At 36.1% G+C, this 21824-nt stretch overlaps 1 protein-coding gene across 1 annotated transcript in view; it reads left to right on the top strand.

Annotated features, from left to right (window-relative positions):
* Positions 1-21824, top strand: part of Corin (corin, serine peptidase) — a 243289-nt gene that overhangs the window by 90367 nt on the left and 131098 nt on the right. The window contains exon 5 of the mRNA XM_019209977.2: positions 8453-8634. Within this exon, the coding sequence (XP_019065522.1) occupies positions 8453-8634 (182 nt within the window). The remainder of the gene's footprint in view (positions 1-8452; positions 8635-21824) is intronic.

The raw sequence follows: 21824 nt of genomic DNA, 5'->3' as shown, positions 1-21824 counted from the left end.
AGGAAGTGGTAATTTATTTATGGCCTGGATGAAGGCACTGATTTCACAGGTAAATGCTAATTTCTAAACTCATCGAGTTGTCTACACTAGAGCATTTTATGTGAACAATATTTTAATAAACTGGTTTAAATTTTTTTTCTGTCATTTCAAGTATACAGACAATTGGGTTTTTCTGTTTTGGCCTCATCGTATTATTAGATAAGCCTGAGATGGTTGTCCCATGAATGATTAAAATTGGCACCAAAGTTGATTTTTGGAAAAAAAATATTTGCTACACAACTATGTATCTTCTTTCCCACCATCCAATTTATACTCATAATTTCTACTCTTGTACATCTTATCTTTCCATACCACTTGAATGAAACTTTCCTAATAATATATTTTAAAAAAACAACACATTTGCTTATTATATTACTTCAGCAGACTTTCTGTGTTCTTAAATATGATATTTTGTAACAAAGTCTTACATCTCTTACATAAATGCAATCCTGAAATCATCTTAAAGACTAACTGGAAAATTTGATTTAAAACAACTGTTTGGTGAATTAATTATATAAAGTTGGAATAAATTTTTGGCTCTAAATGGAGAATAGTCACATATTGCCAATTTTTTTTACTCAGGATTTTAACTATGTCCAAAAATCTTTATTGTGTCACCTTTGTTAATAAATGAAAGTATTGAATCAAAATTGTGTAGTTTAAAAATATCAAAGAAAATAAATGAGCTGTGTTGCTATTTATTAAATTCTGAGTATTGTTTGCTGACTACTTTTCAGAATGTACCTGCTAGCTTTAAAGCAGTAGTCTTTCTAACCCTGTCAGTGTTGCTGGCCACGTGGCTAGGGCAGGTGTCTACTCGCATCACAGTTCCTTTTGCAATGTCAGGCGACACATGAGCTGGTCTACTTTTTGGCAATATGCATAAAATATTAAATTATAAGTGTTGTTCCATTTTGTGAATCAAAAGGGGTCAATGTATAGGAAATATATAGTGAGTCAGTTCAGATTGCTTTTACTTTGAAAGGAGATAAAGCCAGAGAGTCAAGCCGGGGCAGATCAACTCTTTATGAAAAAGTCTGTCATGTTCAGTGGAGTAGTTTGTTTACTTTTCTCTTCAGTAATTCGTTGGTGTTATCTGGGTGTGACTAGAATCTAGGAAAAATACTTGTGATTCGGTTCATATGAAGATCCATACTTATGGCATTATTTCATGATGTGCAAAAACCAAAACAGCTGCAAAATAATTTAACAATTGCAAGCTTCTTTTGTGATTTATCAATCCACTCTCCATGGACCCTGGTAAGTGTGCCAAATATTAATGAGAATCAGCATCATGTTGGTTAGAAGGCTATGGAATTTTATATTTTCTTTTTGGAATTGTGTGGTGTTACATTATTCATGGCTATTTTAATTCAATCTGTGTTTATCTGTTATTATTTTGGTGAGTTTTTCTATTTTAAGAGTTGTAGCCTATACTTGCATATAAACAAAGTGCTTGATCTGCAGGGTTCTCATGCACAGCAATTTGCTGACACTTTCCTCTTATATGGGAATAATTTAAAGACTGAATAGCATGTGTAGAATTTGCTAACCTGAAGGAGGGGGCATGTCTCATGGGCAGAGACACTGTGAACTCTCATATAGGTCATTAAATTGGGAAGTAGAGTTGATTCTTTTCCCAGTTTTGCTACTCACAGCTTTATTCTAAGCAGGCATCTGTCATCCTCTGTATCTGGTTCATTTATTAAATGTTTATTTGCCAACTGTGCAGACAAGGGATACAGCTGCAAATTTAGCTCAGTGCAGAGTCTCTGAGTTTAATCTCTATTACTGAAGGAGAGAGTGAGAGAGAAAGAGAGAGAGAGTGTGAGAGAGAGAGAGAGAGAGAGAGAGAGAGAGAGAGAAATGAAGAAAGGAAGAAAGAAAGCAACAAACCCTTAGCCTCGTGGAGCTTTACTACATTGTTGGGAGATAGCAGTAACAACTTGACAGATCCTAAGTAACGGTGTGCTGAATAGTGATAAGTACAATGGAACAAAGCAGGAAATGATGAACTTTGGCAGCGTGGGGGTCTGGTGGTAACAGATGCAATCTTATACAATGTGGTTTTTTTTTTTAAAGATCACTGAGAAGGTTATATTTGATCCATGAAGATTTGGAAGTTCAGGAGGTGAAGGATGGCCAGATATCCTGAGTGTGCTGTGTTAACTAACAAAAGCAGAGAAAGAGATCAAGAGGGGACCAGTCCTATGAACAGACACTGTTCCCAAGAATGAGTGTGGATGGAGGCCTGAGGGAGAAGCAGAGGGCCTTGCTGGGAAAGCCCTCTTTACTCCTGACACTGGTTCATTCAAGGATGTGGGGGAAATTATTGATTTCTTTAGTCTTTTAGCAAATACTTATTGGCATCTCACATGTCAAGCACATTGTAATGCTTTCAAACACAGTCATGCTTTCAAGCCCCTCAGTACAATATGGGCCAGATTGGAAAACAAGCAATGATTGTACCATGTGATCAGTTAAAGATGGGGTAGAAACACAGAGAAGGAGGAAAGATACATTCCATCTGGTATGATCCGGAAAGACTGCTACTAGGGGAGAGATAACAATTGAGAAGAGTTTTGGGAGGTGAGAAATTTTCTGTGAGGGCAAAGTGGTGAAAAGGCATATGGGGTGACATCCTAGATTTATCACATATTAGAGAAATTACAGATGTCCTATTTTACTATACATAAAATGGGGGAGGAAAATGGCTTTAAATGGTTTTTAAGAAGTAAGATTTAGTGATTGGTTACATATGAATATTGAAGTTGAGTTCAAGACAAAGATTTCTTGGCTTGGGGACTTGGCCAGATGGTATCACCATCAAGAACATCATGGATATCAAAGCAGGAGTGCTGGTGGACTTAATAGTGAGGTAAGTTAAGTTCTTATTCCTTCAAAGAAGTACGTGGTGGTAGTTTTTCTGTGAGTGAAATTAAAGGTAGATTTCCATCTGTGGGAAATGATGTGATTTGTTCATCCAAATGGTGCTCTGCTTAACTGGGTCCCTGAAAAATACAAACAAACAATGTGGAAGGACTCTTTGGTGATTTTATCAAAATCGCCTTTGTAAGTGACTTTCATTAAAAACTGTGCAGTTACCCAACACCGGTAGGTCATCTCTTCACTGCTAGGGCCATGACTGTTACACATATGGACAAGCAAAGGCAGTCACAGCAGTCCTATGTTTCAGACACATGTGACCCATAGATACTTCTCTCATTATTTCCCTTCTGACAGAGATAATGATAAATATGATCATCCACTCACTCGGTTTTCCATGCCCAGTCTGGTGGAAATGGGAAGCAAGGGAGCCTGTTTCTTGCCTCTCTCATACCTCCTCTAAGCCTAACCTCTCGTAAGTACTCCTTGGTCACCAGACTGCACTGACATGGAAGCTGGTGTTGGTGACCCATGACAGGGAGAACAAGGCACTGGCTGTTTTTTTCCCAATGGTGGCGATAAATTCATGCTTCTGTGTCACTTGTACGTTCACACTCCGGTGTTATCACATCTAATTCAGCAGAATACCTGACAAAGTGATGTGTCCAAGAAAAGGGCATTCATTCTCTTTTGCTGGATTATGCATTACAACAGCCTGAGCAGCTCAAAACAACACACATTTACATGTCACAGGAACCTAGGAGTGGCTTAGGTTGCCCTTCCGCTTCAGATTCCATCGCAATGGTACCGATAATATGTTGGCCAGGACTGCGGTCTTATCTGAAGGCTTTTCTGGGGAAGGATCTGCTCTCAGCTATGGATTGTTGGAAGAATTTCAGTTTCTCAGGGGCTGTTGGACTGTTGGCCTGAAGTGTCTGTCTGATCCTTGCCACGTGGGTCTCTTTAATATAGCACCTTGTTCTATCAAAGCCACTAAGGGAGAAGGTCAGACAGCAAGATGGAAGTCACAATCTTATGTAGCTTAATGTTGGGAGTGACAACCTTTGCCTTCTACGGTTGGAAGCAAGTCCCCACTCCAGCACATACTCAGAAGGAGGGACTTACACAGGGCACAGTTACTGGGAAGCGCATGTCATCGGCTACCCTCTCAGAGTGTGCCTACCACAAAGCCCCCCTTCTCTCTCTAAGTGGAAAAAGTTTTAAGTCCTGAGCTCTCTTAAGATACTTAAAGGATAATTTATTTATCAAAAGAAAAAAAAACCTGACAACTAATTGAAATTAATGGAACTCTGAAGGGAGATCCTGGAGATATTTGAATAGCCACTTTACCACTTTACCTTAAATGTATTGTGACAATGTTATTTTCCTGCTTTAATAATTATAACAGTAATATGACGCTTATATATAATAATAATGATAAGATAATTACTTTGGAGGAGTCTGGAGTAAAGATACAAGAAACATTCTGTATTAATTTTATAACTTCTCTGTATATAATAAGTAATTCAAATTAAAAGTTAGAAAGATGTAATTTATAAAACATAGAAACTCATTGACCTTATGAATTCACTTTGTGGCTCTAGCTTATTCAATAATTGTATGTCCTTTTCAGAACTTTTTGTGATCAAAATCTGTATGCTTAATAGGTATAAAATAACAAAATTATTGGTAGATAAATTATCTAAAAGTTTTATAGGCAAAATAGATATATTTTTGGTAGATTAATTATTTTAGAACATTCATCCTTGGTAGTGAAAACACTGTGAAACCACACTATTACTACTGTACAGTAGCATTATTTATATATTTATCAGATATTTCAACAAATAATTATAGAGGTCATACAAGAGTTTTCTACTTTAGTTAAAATGTGTCAGGGACTTTTTTGGAAAACACCAAATGGACTTCATACATCAACTTAAAACAATCACTATTTCTAAAATAGCAATTCTGATAACTGAAGTGGGTCCTCCCCTGTGCTGAGGACTGGTTTTCAGTTGTCAATCTGCTTGTTGCTTGGCTATAGATACTTACATTCCAAACTAGCGTGGCTTATCTCACCACACTGTTCTCTGTGATGAATAGCAAGATACTTCAACCCTTCATAGGCAGTTAGATTTCATGCAAAGTAAGAACAAATGGCCCTCATTGTGCTCAGTGTTTGCAAGGGCTTTTAGTATTACATATTCTGTCATTATTTCACACATCCTGGTCCAGCAATTTAAAGCTTGTGAGTCCGAGTTTAGTTATACCTCTTAAGAGAGCTATTTGGGAACACTAGACATTTTTCTTAAGCTCTATTTTTAGAATAGAAGGCCTAATGGTATTTTAATGTCTATATATTCCCAGAACAAATCTTGAGAAAAATGCCTGTTACTTTTTGAAATTTATCAAAGCAGGTGGAATTATCAGTACTCCTCTGAGAAATATCACATTAAAGAATGAATTTTGATGTGAGGAATGTTTGTAGTAAAAGGATCGTGGAAAAAATAATGCCAACTCCCGCTCTCCCAACACTCTTACTTTTCAAAGAGGGAAACTGAGTCTTGGCATCAGTATACTGCTGTCTGAGGAGCTATGTGAAGGTGGTAGGGTGGTAGATTTAGGAAAATGACCATGATAAGAGTGAATGATGAATCAGTTCTGAGCTAAAGATTTAATTTCACAACCTGAAAATAATCTGCTGTCCTCCTGCTAAAACTTCATTGTTGTTACCCTGGGAGATTCTGAAAAAAAAGATGTGGAATGATTAAAAAAAAATAGATAGCTTTAGAAGTGAGGAAAAGGTCCACAAAACACTTGTGAGAGTCTGGCATTCGAAGTGGCAGTTAGCTTGATACCCATCTTCCCAATCTTCAGAAAAATGCTAGATAAAGTTTTTCAGTTCTAAATCGTACCTGAAATTTCACCAGTTAGACACTGCTTTACTCCAACAAGCAGTCTTCCTTTAATAAGGTAAAATAAATCCCCAGAAAGGGTAAATGTCCACTTATCATGTATTAGTCTGTATTTTTGTCCCGATGTCAATCTTATTTGAAATCTTCATTGAGATCAGCTACAATTGGGAGAGCAGGTTTGATTGATTATAGGAAAAAAGAATAGGTTGTTACAGGCGGTCACCTGGGGGAGTGTTCAGGGTTGCCCAGATGATATTAGGACACTGGGATCCCTACCCAGGACAAAAGTGTAAAGGAAATATGCCAAAGACTTGGGGTGTTTCATGATTTTTTTGTGGGCTGCCTACAAAAGAAGTAAAGACTATTCTACTCTTTTTGTAGAAACGAGATAGCCTTGTTTCCCCCAGCCCCATTAGTAAGCAATAAACTGTGAGTTTGCTAGTTTTTTGTTTGTTTGTTTTTGCAGAATGATGTGTGATCCCAACCGCCATGCATATGGTTATGCACTGAGAAAGTGCATGTCGTTCTTGAAACACTGACCCGTGAAGTAAGACTAACCCTAGGGCAGCGGTTCATTGGGCAGATATTGGCACAATCTGCCTGAGTCCTAATCTTGGCTCTGCCACTCATTGCCTTGGTGAACCTGGACAAGCACCTTCTTTTTACTGTGCTTCAGTTCTCTTATTTATGTACTAGGCATAATAGTAATAGGACCTGTAAATAGTAAAGGGCTGTTGAGAAATAGAAATAAGTTAATGCATGTGAAACACTTAGCATAGTGCCTACCAGAGAGTAAGCAGTTGCTTCCTAATTTGTGTTCTCAACACTCCTTAACTACGCACTCTAATTTCATTCAATAAAATATAGTCCACCTTCTCTGGATTGAGATCTAGGTAAGTAGACACTTTAAAATAGCGTTATATGAGTGGTGCTCTCTTAGTTCTCTAAATATCAAATACGTTTCCCTAATTGCAATCAAATGTCTCTTTTTAATACCAAGATACTTGCCTAGATTGATTCATATTTTTGTACTATATAAGTGATTTTTTTCAAATGCAAAACTTCTCTTTTTACATCCTCGCTGTCAAACTTAGTGACATGTTAATTTATATAGATAATTATGTGACTATCAGGGTTTTAAAATATTGTTTTAGTGTGATTTTTCTAAAAGGATAGTAAAAACATTTTTTTACTAGAATGTAATTGTTGAGTACTCCTTTTCCACATTTTTGTTTATAATGAAATCTCACTTCTCCCAAGATTCTTTTCTTGACCATCTTACTTCTATTTTACTGACACATATCCCATTATGCTACTATAATCCATAGACCTACTGATGGGGTCTTGTACATGAGCGCGTTTGACCAGGGAGTTGTTAAAGATCGATTATCAGCCCTTTCTGAGAATAGACAATGTGGGGGAGGAAACAGAGGATGGCCTCACAGTGTAAACACCTGGATTCTGCTTCAGCTTCTGCCACTAGGAGCTGTGTGGCCTTCAGTCCACCCCGGAATCTCTTGGGGCCTGTGCTTGTTAACAAGGGATTCGAAGGAGGTGTTGTTCAAAGTTTCTTGCATATTTAATATTGTAGGATTCTGTGGTATCTGATAGAGCCTTCATGTGTGAAATGTGTGCTTAGATTTAACTGATGTATCTATTTCTTTCCTGGTTTCCTTAAAATTATTTGAAATGCCTTTGGCAGATGCCCAGCAATGTGAAAGGTGCTGCTGTAGCCATAAGGTAGAAAAGGCCACCTGGGTCCATGGCCTTGCCTCTGTCTGTCCCCAAGTTTCCTTCCAAGGAGCTGTGATTCTGGGAGGGTTTGCTTCTTTATTAGGTGACAAAAGATAAGTTCCAGGGACATTATTACTTTTACCATTAACAGACAGCTATTTTAATCTTTCTACTTTGCAGAAGACAGATGGAAACCTGAAAAGATAAATAGCTGCACAGGGTCTTCCCAGTTGCCACTTGTCTGTATGTTTCTTTCTAGGGAGATGGGGAAGTTAAGGAACAAGTTTCTCTCTCTCTCTCTCTCTCTCTCTGAGAGTAATCTATTTTATGACCCACTTCTGCCTTTGAAATTTGCGGGCCTTTAGTTCCATGTCAATTTTCTCCTTTTAGTATCAAGTAGAGCTCTTTTCTCATTGACTAGTATATTTTGGCATAGGAAATTTTAAAACAATCATTTGAGATAAGTGCTTTTAGAAGAGACATTTACATGATGTATTATGGAACTAACTTATTGCCTCCAGACTTTATGCCAGTGGTGGCAAAACACGTGCATACATGTTGTGTTGTTTTTTTCTTTGAAGACAGAAGATGTTGATCTATGAGTGGCCTTTTCTAAACTAAAACCTTGGTATTCAGCATTAATCGCAGTATTGGCACTTTGTGGCACATAAGTTGGGTTGCAGTTTGGGGACTTGTCTCTAAAGGGTTTGCCATCACTGCTCTAGGTAGTAGGGTAGCTGAAATCATTGTCATAGGACTGAAATTGAAGGAAGTTAAAATAATATTATGCCACTGGTGGCCAAGTTTAATATCATTATCATTTTGAAAAATATATTATTAAAGCTTTGATTTTTCACCTTTCTCTTTTCTTCTAGGCATGGCCTCCAGCCCTGTAGATCTTTCTGTGAGGCTGCAAAAGAAGGCTGTGAATCTGTCCTGGAGATGGTGAACACTTCCTGGCCCAGTTTCCTAAAGTGCTCCCAGTTTAGAAACCAATCTGAAAGCAGCAACAGCAGCAGAATCTGCTTCTCACCTCAGCAGGAAAATGGAAAGCAATGTAGGTGTCCGTGTCACATTTCCTCTTGAAGTTTTTAGTTGAGAATACTATTTATCAAAGGATTTATGTAAATGTTTAGTGCACAGTTCAGTAAATTTTAACCAGGTGACTCGACCCTAGATCAAGAATCAGGATATCAACGACACCCTAGAAACATTCTCAGCCCCCTTCCAGTCTTACCTCATTCTCTCAAAATAAATGTGTGTCCTGACTTTTATCCATTTAGGTAGCTTTATTTCTGAACTTCATATAAACAGAATCATATAGTACGTAACCTTTTTGTATCTTGCATTTGCTGACCATTATGTTTGAGAAATTCATCAAGTTTTCATTTCGTTATCATTCATTCTCATTATTATGTTGTATTCTAATATATGATTATACGACATTGTATTTCTCTATTCTGCTTTTGATAGACACTTAAAATGTTTCTAGTTTTCAGCTATTATGAATAATGATGCTATGACCACTTTTGTACAAGTCTTTTGCTGAATCTGATTATTGATTTGTTCAGCATAAGTATTTTCTAAAGTAGTTGTGCCACATTTATACTCCTAACAGCTACATACAGCAGTTATTCTTGTTTCAAATCCTTTTAATAGCTAGCTATATATAGAAGTTATACTTGTTTCAAATCCTTCCTTATCCTTGGCATTTCAACAATCCTAGTGAGAGTATTGTAATATGTCTTTGTGGTTTTATTTTTTTTAAATTTTTTTTCAGCTTTAATTGAGTTTATTGGTACATTTTAGGGATACAGTACAGTTACATTCATTGTTGGGAATTTGTACCTCTACATGACAAGTCTTGGTTCTCATTTTTTCCCCTTGTCCTTGCCCTCCCTTCACCCTCTCCTCCCCTTCCCATCTACAAACACTTTATTTCCATCTTTTCATTATCTCACATTTTTTTCTTTTCCCTTATTGCCCTTCCCCTACCCATCCCACCTTCCCTACACCTTTAGCTCCTTTCTTCCCATTTCTAAATGTCAGTAATCTTATTAGGATCTTCTGTATTATTGCAGATTATTCACACCAGAGAAACTATTTGGTATTTGCACATGTGTGACTTTTTTATTTCACTTAGGAGTATATCTTCAATATGTATCCATTTTCCTATTAATGAATCTGTTTTCTCATTCTTTATGTGGTTTTAAATTGCATTTTCTTGGTAAAGTTGACCATACTTTCAAAGTTCTGACTCTTTGAATATTCTTTTCTGTGACAATATCCTTGTCTATACAGATAGTTTGCCCATTTCTTGATGGTCTTTTTAGCTATTAATGGGTAATTTTGTGTGCATTCTGAATACACGTTCATGTAGTGTGAATCTTCAAAGTCCCCAAAGGCCCCTGTGCTAAAGGCTGTGACCCTACTAAGAAGAGGTGGATCCTTTAGGCAGTGGGGCTAGAGGAGAGCTCTTGAAGGAAATACTGGGACCTTTGTGTCCCCCTCCCGGCTGTGGTAAGATGAGCATATTTCTATCAGATGCTCCTACTGTGATGTTTTACCTTGCCACACACTCAAAGTGATGGGGCCCAGCAATCATGGACTGACACCTCGGAAACGATGAGGAAAAATAAATCTATCCTTCCTTTAAGTTTTTCTTTTAGATAATTTGTTACAGTGAAAGAAAGCTAACACATGTAGTGTCCATTGCGTTTGTGTGTCATAGAGATCTCCCACTGTGTGGTTGGCTTCCCATTCTCTTATTTGCACCTAGTATGGAATGGAATGACTTAGTTTTGAGGAGTCCGCATTATCAATGTTTTATTTTGCAATTTGTGTGTGTTAAGAAATCCTTGTTATCCTACAAATATTGAAGTTCTTCCAGAGTTGTTATTGTTTTAGCATTCTGTTTTTCATCTACTGTAATTCTGGAATTAATTTTTGTGTATGGCGAAATGTAGGAATTTTTTGTATGTATATATTCAATTGACATATTACCCCCCCCACTTTTTAAAGAAGACAGTCCTTTTCTTCTGCATAGTAATATCCCACTTGTTATTGATCAAGTGATGGCTTGTGTATATCTATTTCTGGACACTGTTTGACAGTAATAAACCACACTACATTGAGTTATGATAGCTTTATAAGTCTTTACATTGACTAGTATGTGCTTTGTTCTTAAAGATCATTTTGCCCTTTGTATTTAATATATATTTAAAATCACCTTGTAATTTCTACAAATCCTAAATTTTCATTGTATTATATTTAAATTTGAGATACATTTAATGTGTAAGTCAAGTTGGGAAAATTTTCTTTACAACGTGGAACCTTCCAATCACAAAAATAATGTACTATGACTATATTTAATTGAGTAATTTATTTTATTTTTTAAAATTATTATTGTTATTGTTATCATTACTTGTGATACTGAGGATTAAATCCAAGGCCTTTGCCCTGAGCTGGAACCCCAGGTATTTAAAACATTTTTTGTTTTTATTCTGAGACAAGTTGTTTCTAAGTCAATAAATTGTCCAGGGTGGGCTTGAATTTGAGATTCTCTTTCTTCAGCTTCTCACAGTGCTGGAATGATAGGCCTTTCTCACCATACCTAGCTCAATTGAGTATTTCTTTCAATAATCTGTTATGGGATTAATCATAGAACTCTGGCACATCTTGTCTTATATTTTTTTGTTAGCCTATGGAAGTTGTGATGTTATTGTAACATACTTTAAAATTTTTTCTTTCTTTCTTTCTTTGTATACAAAAGCTTTGCTAAATCATTTAATACATTTTATAGTTTGTCTAGATTTATATGCATTTTCTAAATATACAGACCCATTAAGTAAAAATAAGTTTGTTTCCTTCTTTCTGGTCCTTATGCCTTCTGTTTCTTCTACATGTGAGAAAAAATTTTCAATATGTCACTTTTTTTCTTCTTTTTTTCCTTTTATTGAGTTTATTGGTACATTTAAGGTATACAGTACAATTACGTTCATTATTGGGGTCGTGTACCTTTACATGACAGGTCTTGGTTCTCATTTTTTTCCCCTTGTCCCTGCCCTCCCTTCCCCCTCCCTTCCCCTCCCCATCTACAAATACTATTTCCATTTTTCATTTTGTCATATTTTTTTCTTTTCCCTTATTACCTTTCCCCTACCCTTCCCACTTTCCCTACACCTTTAGAACTTTTCTTCCTATTTCACATGGTCAATTATCTCATTAGAATCTTATGTACTATTATAGTTTTTCACACCAGAGAAACTATTCAGTATTTACACATGTGTGACTTATTTATTTCACTTAGGAGTATTCCACCTCACCCCACAAAGAATGGCTGCTATCAAGAAATCAATCAATAACAAATGGTGGGGTTGTGTGGAGAAAGGAACCCTTCTCCATTGCTGGTGAGAGTGCAGACTGGTGCAACCACTATGGAAATCAATATGTAGATACCTCAAAGAACTAGGATTAGAGGTTCCATTTGACCCAGCCATCCCTCTGCTGGGTATCTTTCCAAAAGAATTAAAAGAATCATACCACAGTGATATATGCGCACCAATGTTTATAGAGGCACAGTTTGTAATAGCTAAAACTTGGAAACAGCCCATTTGCCCATCAGTTGGAGACTGGATAAAGAAGATGTGGTTTTTCTATAAAATGGAATACTACTCAGCTATAAAGAATGCGAAATTAGATTCATTCATAGGAAAATGGATACATATTGAGGATATACTCCTAAGTGAAATACGTCACTTTTAATTGTGATCCCTGCTGAAGGACTGCTTTGGGCACTATGGTCAGATTAACAAAAGCATTTTCTGTTTCTAATATCTTAAAAATAAATAGATTTAAAATTTTATCTCATGCTATTTGAATATCTATTCAGATGATGTATGATTTTCTTCATATTATGGTAATAACCTTTAAAATACCAGCTGTATTGACATACAGTTGAAAGTCTTTGTAATTCATTGGTTTAAAGCATGCAATTAAATAGTTTTAGTGCACTCATGAAATTGTGCAATCATCACAGCAACTAATTCCAGAACATTTAGAAAGAAACCCCATGTGCATCAGTGATAAGTTACCATCCTTCCTTTCCTCACCCCTAGTGACCATCGGTTGCCTTCTGTTTCTGTGAATTTGACTATTTTGGGTATCCGAATAGGTGCAGTCATGCAATATGGCACATTTGAGATTAGCTTCTTTGACTTAGAAAAACATTTTCAAGTTTTGCACATGTTATAGCATATATCATTTATTCATTTTTACTATTAATGCTCTGTTGTAGGAATGTATTATATTAAAATATATACATATTAATTGCAGATTTAGGTTCGCCTTTCCATGTATAAGTTTTTGCATTTTTGCATTTTTAATTCTCTTGGGTAAATACCTAGGTGTGGAACTGCTGCAGTCAGAACTAACTACATGTATCATTTTAAGGAACCGTCAGTCCCACTAGCAATGTGTAAGGGTTCCAGTTTGCCCATATTCTCACCTACACTTGTTTTTCTTTTTTATAATCAGTTTAGTTGATATAAAGTAGTATCCCATTGTGTTTTTGGTTTATGTTTTGCTGGTGACTAATTATATCGAGCCACACTTCATGTCAGTGTTAGCCAAATGTATGCTTTATATTGAGAAATGTATACCCAAGTATTTTGCTTGCTTCAAAATCGGGTTGTCTTTTAATTGTTGAATTTACAAGGTTTTTTTGTTTGTTTGTTTTTGTTTTTGTTTGAGATTAGGGTCTCGCTAAGTAGTCGAGACTGATCTGGAACTCACTTTGTAGCCTAGGCTGGTCTCAAACTTCAGTGATCCTCCTGCCTCAGCCTCCCAAGTGCTGGGATTACAGGTGTGCATCCCCACAAGTGGCTTGAATATACAAGTTCCTTATCAGGTGTATAATCTTCAGATTTCTTTTTAACTTTGTTGGGGAGTCTACATTTTATTGATGGTGTACTTTGAAGTGGAAAGGTTTTTAACTTTGAGGAAGTCCAGTGTATCTGCTCTTTCTTTAGTTCCTTGTGCTTTTACTGGAATATCTAGAATCACTGCCTAATTAAAGATCACCACTATTTATTCTTTGTTTTCTTTTAAGAGTTCATGGATTTATCTATTATCTCTGATACATTTTATGTTTTTATGTGGAGGCAAGTTATTGCCTCCCATCTTCTTTTTATCCCGAAAGATTCTTTTAAGTATTCCTTACAGGGTGGTTTTCTTTTTTTTTTTTTTTTTGGTACCGGGGATCGAACTCGGGTCCTTGCGCTTGCAGGCAGGCCACCGAACCTCTGAGCTAAATCCCCAGCTCCCTGGGGTGGTTTTCTTAGTGGCACAGCCTCTCCGCTTTTATATATCTGAGAATATCTTAATTGGTCTTTACTGTAAAGAATATGTTGATATAAATAAAATTCTTAGTTGGCAGGCTTATTTTCTTCAATTTGAAGACGTTAGCCCTCTTCCATTAGGGTTTATGAATTCTTGTGGGAAATCAGCTGTTAATCCCAGGCTTTGCTTTTGCTTTGTGAGTTGCTTATCTATTGATATTCGCAAGATTCTGTCTGTCTGGTTTTTGATAGGTTGATTAAATGTGTATAAACAAAGACCCTTTTGAATTAGTTATATTGAGTTTTGTATTGCTTGAATGTGTAAATTAAAGAAAATTTCAGCGGTTGCATCTTGTAACATCTTTCTGATGTGTTTTTAAAAATCTCTTTCTGGGACTTCCTTTATGCATATGTGGGTGCATCCTTCAAGATATTAAGTACCTTTTACAATTTTGCCATTCTTTTTTTCTGAAATGTAAACTAGATTGTTTCAGTTTATTTATTTTAAAATTCACTAATTCTTTCACCTACTGAAATGTGCTGTCGAGGGCCTTTTTAGTGAATTTTTTATTTCTGTCATTTTATTTTTAACTGCAGTATTTGCTTGCTTCTTTTTCTTAAATCTATATATCTTTATACAATTTTTGAGCCATAGTTATTATTCTTCCTTTTAGTTATTAAATGAATTTCTTTAGTTATTTGAATGTGTTCTATATTAATGATTAAAAATTTTTGTCTAATGTGTAAAATGTCTGAATTTCCTCAGGGATAGTCTTTCTTGTCTGTTTTTCCCCTTTGGATATGAACCATATTTTTCAGACCTTTTGTGCATTCTGAAAAATTTTTTTGGTTGAAAGTTGGACACTTTAGGGCCAGGGATTTAGCTCAGCAGTTTGGTGCCCTGCTTTGCAAGAGCAAGGACCCGAGTTCAATCCCTGGTACAAAAAAAGAACAAAAGAAAGTTGGACACTTTAAATAATGCAATATAAAAACCCACAAGTTGGATTCTCTCCTTTTCTGTCATTTGTTGTTATTAGTGTTTCTTGATACTATGTATTGTTTAGTGATTTTCCTAAACTAATTAAATTTATTCTTTGTTGCCTCTGGCCATTGAAGGGTTTGCCAAAATAGGAATTTAGTGTTCAACTAATTATTTGACATAAATTTTCTTAAGTGTCTCAAACCAATAAATATCCATCAACTTTGTGTATGTTGGGGCACATTTTCAATATTGCCACAGGAAGGTTATACCTCTACGCCCTTATTCTTCAATTCAGACTTGTGTGAATTGTCAATGTGAGCTAGAAATGAGGTCTTTCTCAGGTATGCATAACCCTACAGATTTATGTGGCTTTCTAGATTTCCAGGAATTATATTATAGCTTTTTAAATCCCCCATCGGCACCTAGTTCCCTTTTTCGTTTAATTGTTTTTTTTTTTTGTTATTGTTTAGCATCTTGTTGGTACTAATCCCAACCTCAGACAGTTGTAATATTAACAATTCACTACTTTTCTCCTCTTCCTATTTCTCCTTCTCTCCTTCTTCCTCATTTTGAAAAAAAGAAGCCTGGCAGAAAATGCTGCACAGAGTGAGACCTGATTTAGATCAAATAAAGACATATCCTCTAAGAAGTGTTTTCAGGAAGCAAACAGGTCAAATAGCGACAGTTCCCTGGTAGTGGGATAGTTTGAAGAGCTCCAAATAGGCTCTGCTTTCTCCAAGTGGCTGTGTGGCTGCTCATATAGTTGTCAATTATTGGGTTTTAGGCCAGCGCAGAATTAGCAAGAGGAGATGGGAGAAGGGTGAGTCAAGATGTCACAAAGTGCGTAGATGACACCAAGATTCTGGGGTTTTTATTGATAAATCTTCCTCGCATTATCACTTGTATTTCTAGAGTTCTGGAAACATTGATCTTGCCATTTTTAAAAACCAACATTCTTCATGCTTTTGTAGAGGATAGAATTTTCAGAAGTCCTTGCTTACTATTCTTACTTTTTTGCTTTTTAAAAAGTCAAAATATCTTTGCTTTTCTGGAGTAACTTCCACTTGGTCACAATGTATTAGCCTTTTTATTTGTTCTTGGATACTATTGGCCACTGTCTTGTTTAGGATATGATTTGTTTCTGAGAGAGAAAGTTGACCTGTGGTTTCCATTTCATAAATCTGTGTTTGCTTTTGTATTAAGTTTTTGATGATTTCATAAAAAGAAGTGGGAAGAGTTTGGGTAAGATTAGTAAAACTTCTTTGTTCAGTATTTAAAAGTTTACTCATGAAGCCTGGGTGTTTCTGTGAGGGAAGATTTAAAATTACAGACTCAATTCCTTAACAGATGAAGGACGATTTTGTTTTGTTTATTCAAGTTTCTTTTGCCAAGTTATACACATCAAAAATTTTGGTTATTATATTCAAATTTTTAAACTATTTTTTTGTAGATATTGATTATTCATTCTTTCAATTTTTGTAAGATATAGGGTGACATTTCTCTTTTAATTTAGATATTGGAGGGAAACCTTCCTTCTATAAATTTGTATCTGTCTTTTCAAGGCAATTTTTTTTAGTTTATTACTTTTTTTTTCTTCTATGGCATATTTGTTTTGTATTTCTTTGGTTTAATCTTATATACATGATAATAACTTTCTAATAATTTTGGCTTTAATTAACTAAGAATTCAAAATTGGGACATTCTATTCCCCCACATCTCCCTTTCCCTCACTTCAGGACTTTACTTTGGTATAAAGACCTACTTTGATTAGATGCTGATCTTTCTCTGGAGTTGGACCACTGTATTAATTCCTGGGCTTGTTCCTCAGCTTTCTAGGCTCTCTTGCAGTAAATAACAGTTTCTTTCTAAGGTATTAGGAAAGCAGTTGGCTTTCACATATAGGTTATAGTTACCATTAGCTCTTAATTATCTTTTTCTAAGACATTGATACTTATCAATAAGCCACCAAATCCATGAAGCTTGTAGTTACTATTTCCTCTCTACTTCTCATATACTTGATGAATTACCCTACTTAGTACTTTCCTTTCCAAAGGTATACAATCCAAGGCACATTTTAGAGGGGTTTAACAGTTTGACTAGCCCTTGGTGCCAAAGTACTGCCTTATCAGTGATGACATCCTTCCTTCAATCCCAGTAAGGAGTAATCAGGCCAACATCTCCATCTTATCACCTGCTTTCTTGCACCACTCTTGAGACTCACAACAAGTTGGGTTTTGTAGAAACAATCACTGATGAAGTTGAGGTACGGGGCATTTTTTTAGGCATCAGCTTTTGTGTTATGGAGAGGGGAGAAAGCAGGAATTCAGTACAGGAACTGATCTAGGCCCATCAAAGAATCTGCTGTATCCCTGGTGATTCTAGAATGTATTTGTCCTAAAAATGTCATCCCACGTTGAGCTAAGATTATCAGGTCTTTTTAGCTCCTCTGTCATTGGATCTGCTCCTTTGTTAGAAGGTGTGCCCTTGGGTGGATTAAAGCACGAAAGATCTGAAACCAATAGCTGACTAGTAGAGCCACAGATCCTTTCTTGAAGGGTAGGAACATGTGGTGAGGCCAGATCACCCGGATCTAATTGGAGACTCAGCAGATTTTGCTCCATTTTTACTAATCTCCATCAGCCTCTGGTCTGAATGCATTCTAGGTGTGTAGTGCTTTAGTGGTCCCCATGGGAAACTAGGGCTTTATATTCTCTTCTCCTATTGGACAGTCCAAGTTTCTACTATTTTTCTTCCCAGATTAATGTAATTACTTCAATTTCCACTTTACTTTTCAGAAGTTTTCTGCTTAGCTCTTTAGCCTCTTGCACTGTGGAAAGTGCCTTGAGAGACATTCTTCCAAGAAATGGGCCGCTCCTCTGTGCCTCTCTTCTCACTTCTCACTTCGCTCCTCATTCTTTACCCAGCTGTTTCAGCAGCACCAAATAGGCGTGAGATTGCCAGAAGCTCTGCTGGCTTCCGTACCTCTGTGCCATGTCAGGATCCCGAGTTTCTAGTATCATGCCAAGAACTGGTGAGTTCCACTAGGGAAAAAGCACAGAATGTAGTTTCTTTGTTCTATAGTTTTCTTCTCCCTGGGATTCTGGCTGCTCGTGTCTATTTATCTCATCACCTCTCACATGCTTTTAGACAGATACTTCTTATATTTAACTGGCTTTTCTAGTTGTATTTGATGGAGGCATTGACCTGCCACAAGTTACTATATCATGGCCAGAAGTGGGAGTTTATTTTCTTAACACATTATTTAATAGAGTTCTGCTGCAAAATCAGGATTCTTTCCAAAAGACATTATGTACCAGTAAGCTGTTAGAAGGACGAGTAAGTAGATCTGAAAGAAAAGTCCTTCAAGTCTTCTGTTCTTCAAGCTCCATTTGCTTCTGATTTGATAAGAATATTTTTGGTAGTTATTAGTAGGCATTTGGAAAATGTAGCCCATTGATACAGGTTTGAAGAATCTGTAGAAAAACTTGAAAGTCAAAACATTACCTGTGTTCAGTAACACTGTTGGTCAGAAAGTATCAGTTCCTGAATATCAAAATAATATCATCAGAATGTATCGTATAATAACTCAAATGAAATATCCCTTAAAATACCAGTTCTACACTGTACTGATCAGCTTTTGTCCCTGGGACCAAATATCTGACATCATCTGCTCAAAGGAGAAAAATTTGATTTTTGCTCATGGTTTCATAGGTTTTGGTCCATTTTTATGTGTTTATGTGGTCCATGTTTAAGGCAGAAACATTATGGTGGGAGGGTGTGGTGGAGGAAATCTGTTTACTTCATGGCATCCAGGAAGCAGAGACAGTTGGAAAAGAGCCCCAAAGGAACAGTCCAAAGGTTATCCCTGGGCCCTGCTTCCTCTAACGGGTCCCATCCCTAACAGCCCATTCAGCTATGAACTCATAAATGGACTAATCCATAAAAGAGGTCAACACATTTCTGATACAATCACATTTCCAAAAGTCCTAGCTCAAAAATAAACTCTTGGGAGGACATTTTAGATCAAAACGTAACATTTACTATCAGAAAATGGAACAGAATTTCTAACCTCAGAGAAGATTGATGATCTTGGAAAACAACTTGGAAAGACTGATGAGACATTGACATTCAAAAATCTTTGTTTAAAGAAAACAGCCTTTTCTTAACTATACAAATCTGGAAGATTATTTTCCAAAGAATCTTTTTAGAATTCTTGGTTGTAATTTTTTTCTTATAGAATATATTTTCTGAAAATGGTTCTGATAATTGGTGTTTGATGCAATATTTACCTGGAATTTAAAATAATTATTCTCTCTCATGCTTGATGGGTCAGTGGGATTATGACAGGTATGTTAATAGTGGTATTGAGAAAAGCCACTGCTGCCTATGATTTTTGTATATTCATAAACAAATAATTTTTACTATACATATAGTCACTAAAAAATGCTCATGGACAAAAAATATATTGTAGGCCAAACAGAAAATCATTCATTACATAATACAATCGTACAAACAGAAAAGCATTCATTATATAATACAGTCATACAATGGTATATGCGATGGACCATTTTATAAATAGGACCAATATAGTCCTCTCAGTTTTTCATTCATTGAATAAATCGATTACTTATTTTGTTCTGCATATCATCCCAGGGACTCTGAAACAATGAAGGCAATTATGGTGATCATGATATTAATTTTTATCTATCTACTGCAGGGATAACTTGGCAGCACCCCTCTTTTACCCAGAAGCATTTGGTAATGTGTGTAAACACTTTTAGTGTTATAACTGTGCACACAGAAGGCATTGCTACTAAGGTTTTATGGACAGAGGCCAAGTATCCTGTTAAATGTATCTCAATGCATGGTCCCCCAAATAAAAAAAAATGAGGCCCAAAATGTCAATAGTGATGCTTTTTAAAAATTGAGTTTATTGTTACATTTTAGGGTGCAGTACAGTTACATTCATTGTTGGGATCTTGTACCTCTACATGACAGATCTTGGTTCTCATTTTTTCCCCTTGTTCCTGCCCTCCCTTCACCCCCCCATTTATAAACACTTTATTTCCATCTTTTGATTTTCTCACATTTTTTCTTTTCTCTTATTACCCTTCCCCTACCCATCCCACCTTCCCTGCACCTTTAGCCCTTTTCTTCCCATTTCACAATGTCATTTATCTCATTAGGATCTTATGTACTATTACAGTTTATTCACACCAGAGAAACTATTCAGTATTTAAACATGTGTGACTTATTTATTTCACTTAGGAGTATATCCTCAATACATATCTATTTTCCTATGAATGAATCTAATTTCCCATTCTTTATGGCTGAGTAATATTCCATTTTATAGAAAAACCACATCTTCTTTATCCAGTTTCCAACTGATGGGCAAATGGGCTGTTTAAGAAGCCCTGAGCTTTATGTTTTCCAAAACATAAAAACAAAAAGTTATTTCTTAAAATCATGATCACCACCACCACTGTCATCATTTTAACATGCTTCCTACATTAGGAGTGTTAAACCCAATCTGCTATAAACACTCAAGAAAAAGAAGAGAATATTAGTGACTATTGCAAACATTTTCACAGAGAAATTAGAGAGATACAAATTGAACATCAGTGGAGTAGAGTGGCGTCAACTTCATAGAAGAATAATGACCATGCTAAAAGGACAAGGGTCTTTCTTGGCAAGAAGAGAGTTGTGCTGGTGTAGGCAATGGCCTGAAATTCTGTTAGTGTCTGGTTTCTGCTTAGCCCAAGAAATGAAAGATGATTCAAAGTTGACTTCTCTCTTAGTCTTCTCCTCTGCACGAGTGAAGTCATTTGTCCCAAGAATAGACTAATTCCCCCCTTTACATTATATGCTCCTTTCTCCTCTCCAAAGTACTTTCACAGCTGTTCTCTCATTTTGCTTCCAGAGTAAATCTCTCAAATATTAGCCTCTTTAATTTTATAAATTAAGAAATTGAGGTTCAGAAAGGTCATTACAAAATTATTTTAAATCCAGCTCCCACTCCCAGGCTCTATCTTCCACCAAATAAATTAAACTTCCTGGGATTGTTATTAATCCTTGAATGTTGCCCTCTGTTACAGCCCCCTTCTCAGAAGAGCTCTCAAATATCCTTCCAGAATGAATTGAGCCAAAACCCACAACTTGTAACAGCTGCTTTTCCCAGTGCTTAGTTCTGTGAATTCAATTCATCTTCTGTTCGCTGTCTTTAAATCCATCATAATTTCTAAGATGTTTTGTTCTCACATAAAAGGATACACAATTGTCTTTATCCTTCATGTCATGTGTTGGTGCTAGGTCCTGTAATGCAAATAATGTGCTAAAGTGATAATACTGTGGGAACTGTTCTTCAGAGGATTAAACATCAACATTTGTATGTTTCTATAGTTGAGATGTGAGAGCTCAGAGGGCTAAAGTTCAATGCCCATCAATCCCTGTGTGCTTCGTGACTACTCCTTTACTCTACTTTGGCTGTAATCATATATGGAAAGTAATTTTTAAATGGTATTTTTGTGTCCTAAAGAAATCTCTCTGCCATGAAAGAGCTTCAGTTATTTCTTCTTTAATTTCCTTCTCCTTTTCCCAGCACATTATTTGCTTTGTTGAACTCTGGTTGCTGACAGCAACCATTTCACTATATTAGCACCAACAATGTAGTTTTAGAATCTTTGCAAAACACATGCTTTGAATTTCTCTTATTGAATTGTAAGTTCATTTTGGGAGAAATATGTGATACTATTTCTTTGAGGTGCTTAGAATCAGTGTTTTGACAATGATCATAGATAATACCATCATGAATAGCACCAAAACCCTACCAGTATATTTTCATTACAGTGAAACCTTAAACATAGTCAAATTTTCTCAAAATCTTGAGTTTTCCTATACTTATAATTTTCAATTATTTATAACTCTAGT

Source organism: Fukomys damarensis, unplaced genomic scaffold (assembly GCF_012274545.1).
Source record: "Fukomys damarensis isolate Sample0158 unplaced genomic scaffold, DMR_v1.0_HiC HiC_scaffold_35, whole genome shotgun sequence".
Lineage (NCBI taxonomy): Eukaryota > Metazoa > Chordata > Mammalia > Rodentia > Bathyergidae > Fukomys > Fukomys damarensis.
Note: the sequence above shows the minus strand (reverse complement) of the source record. Positions and strands in the feature narration are given on the sequence as shown.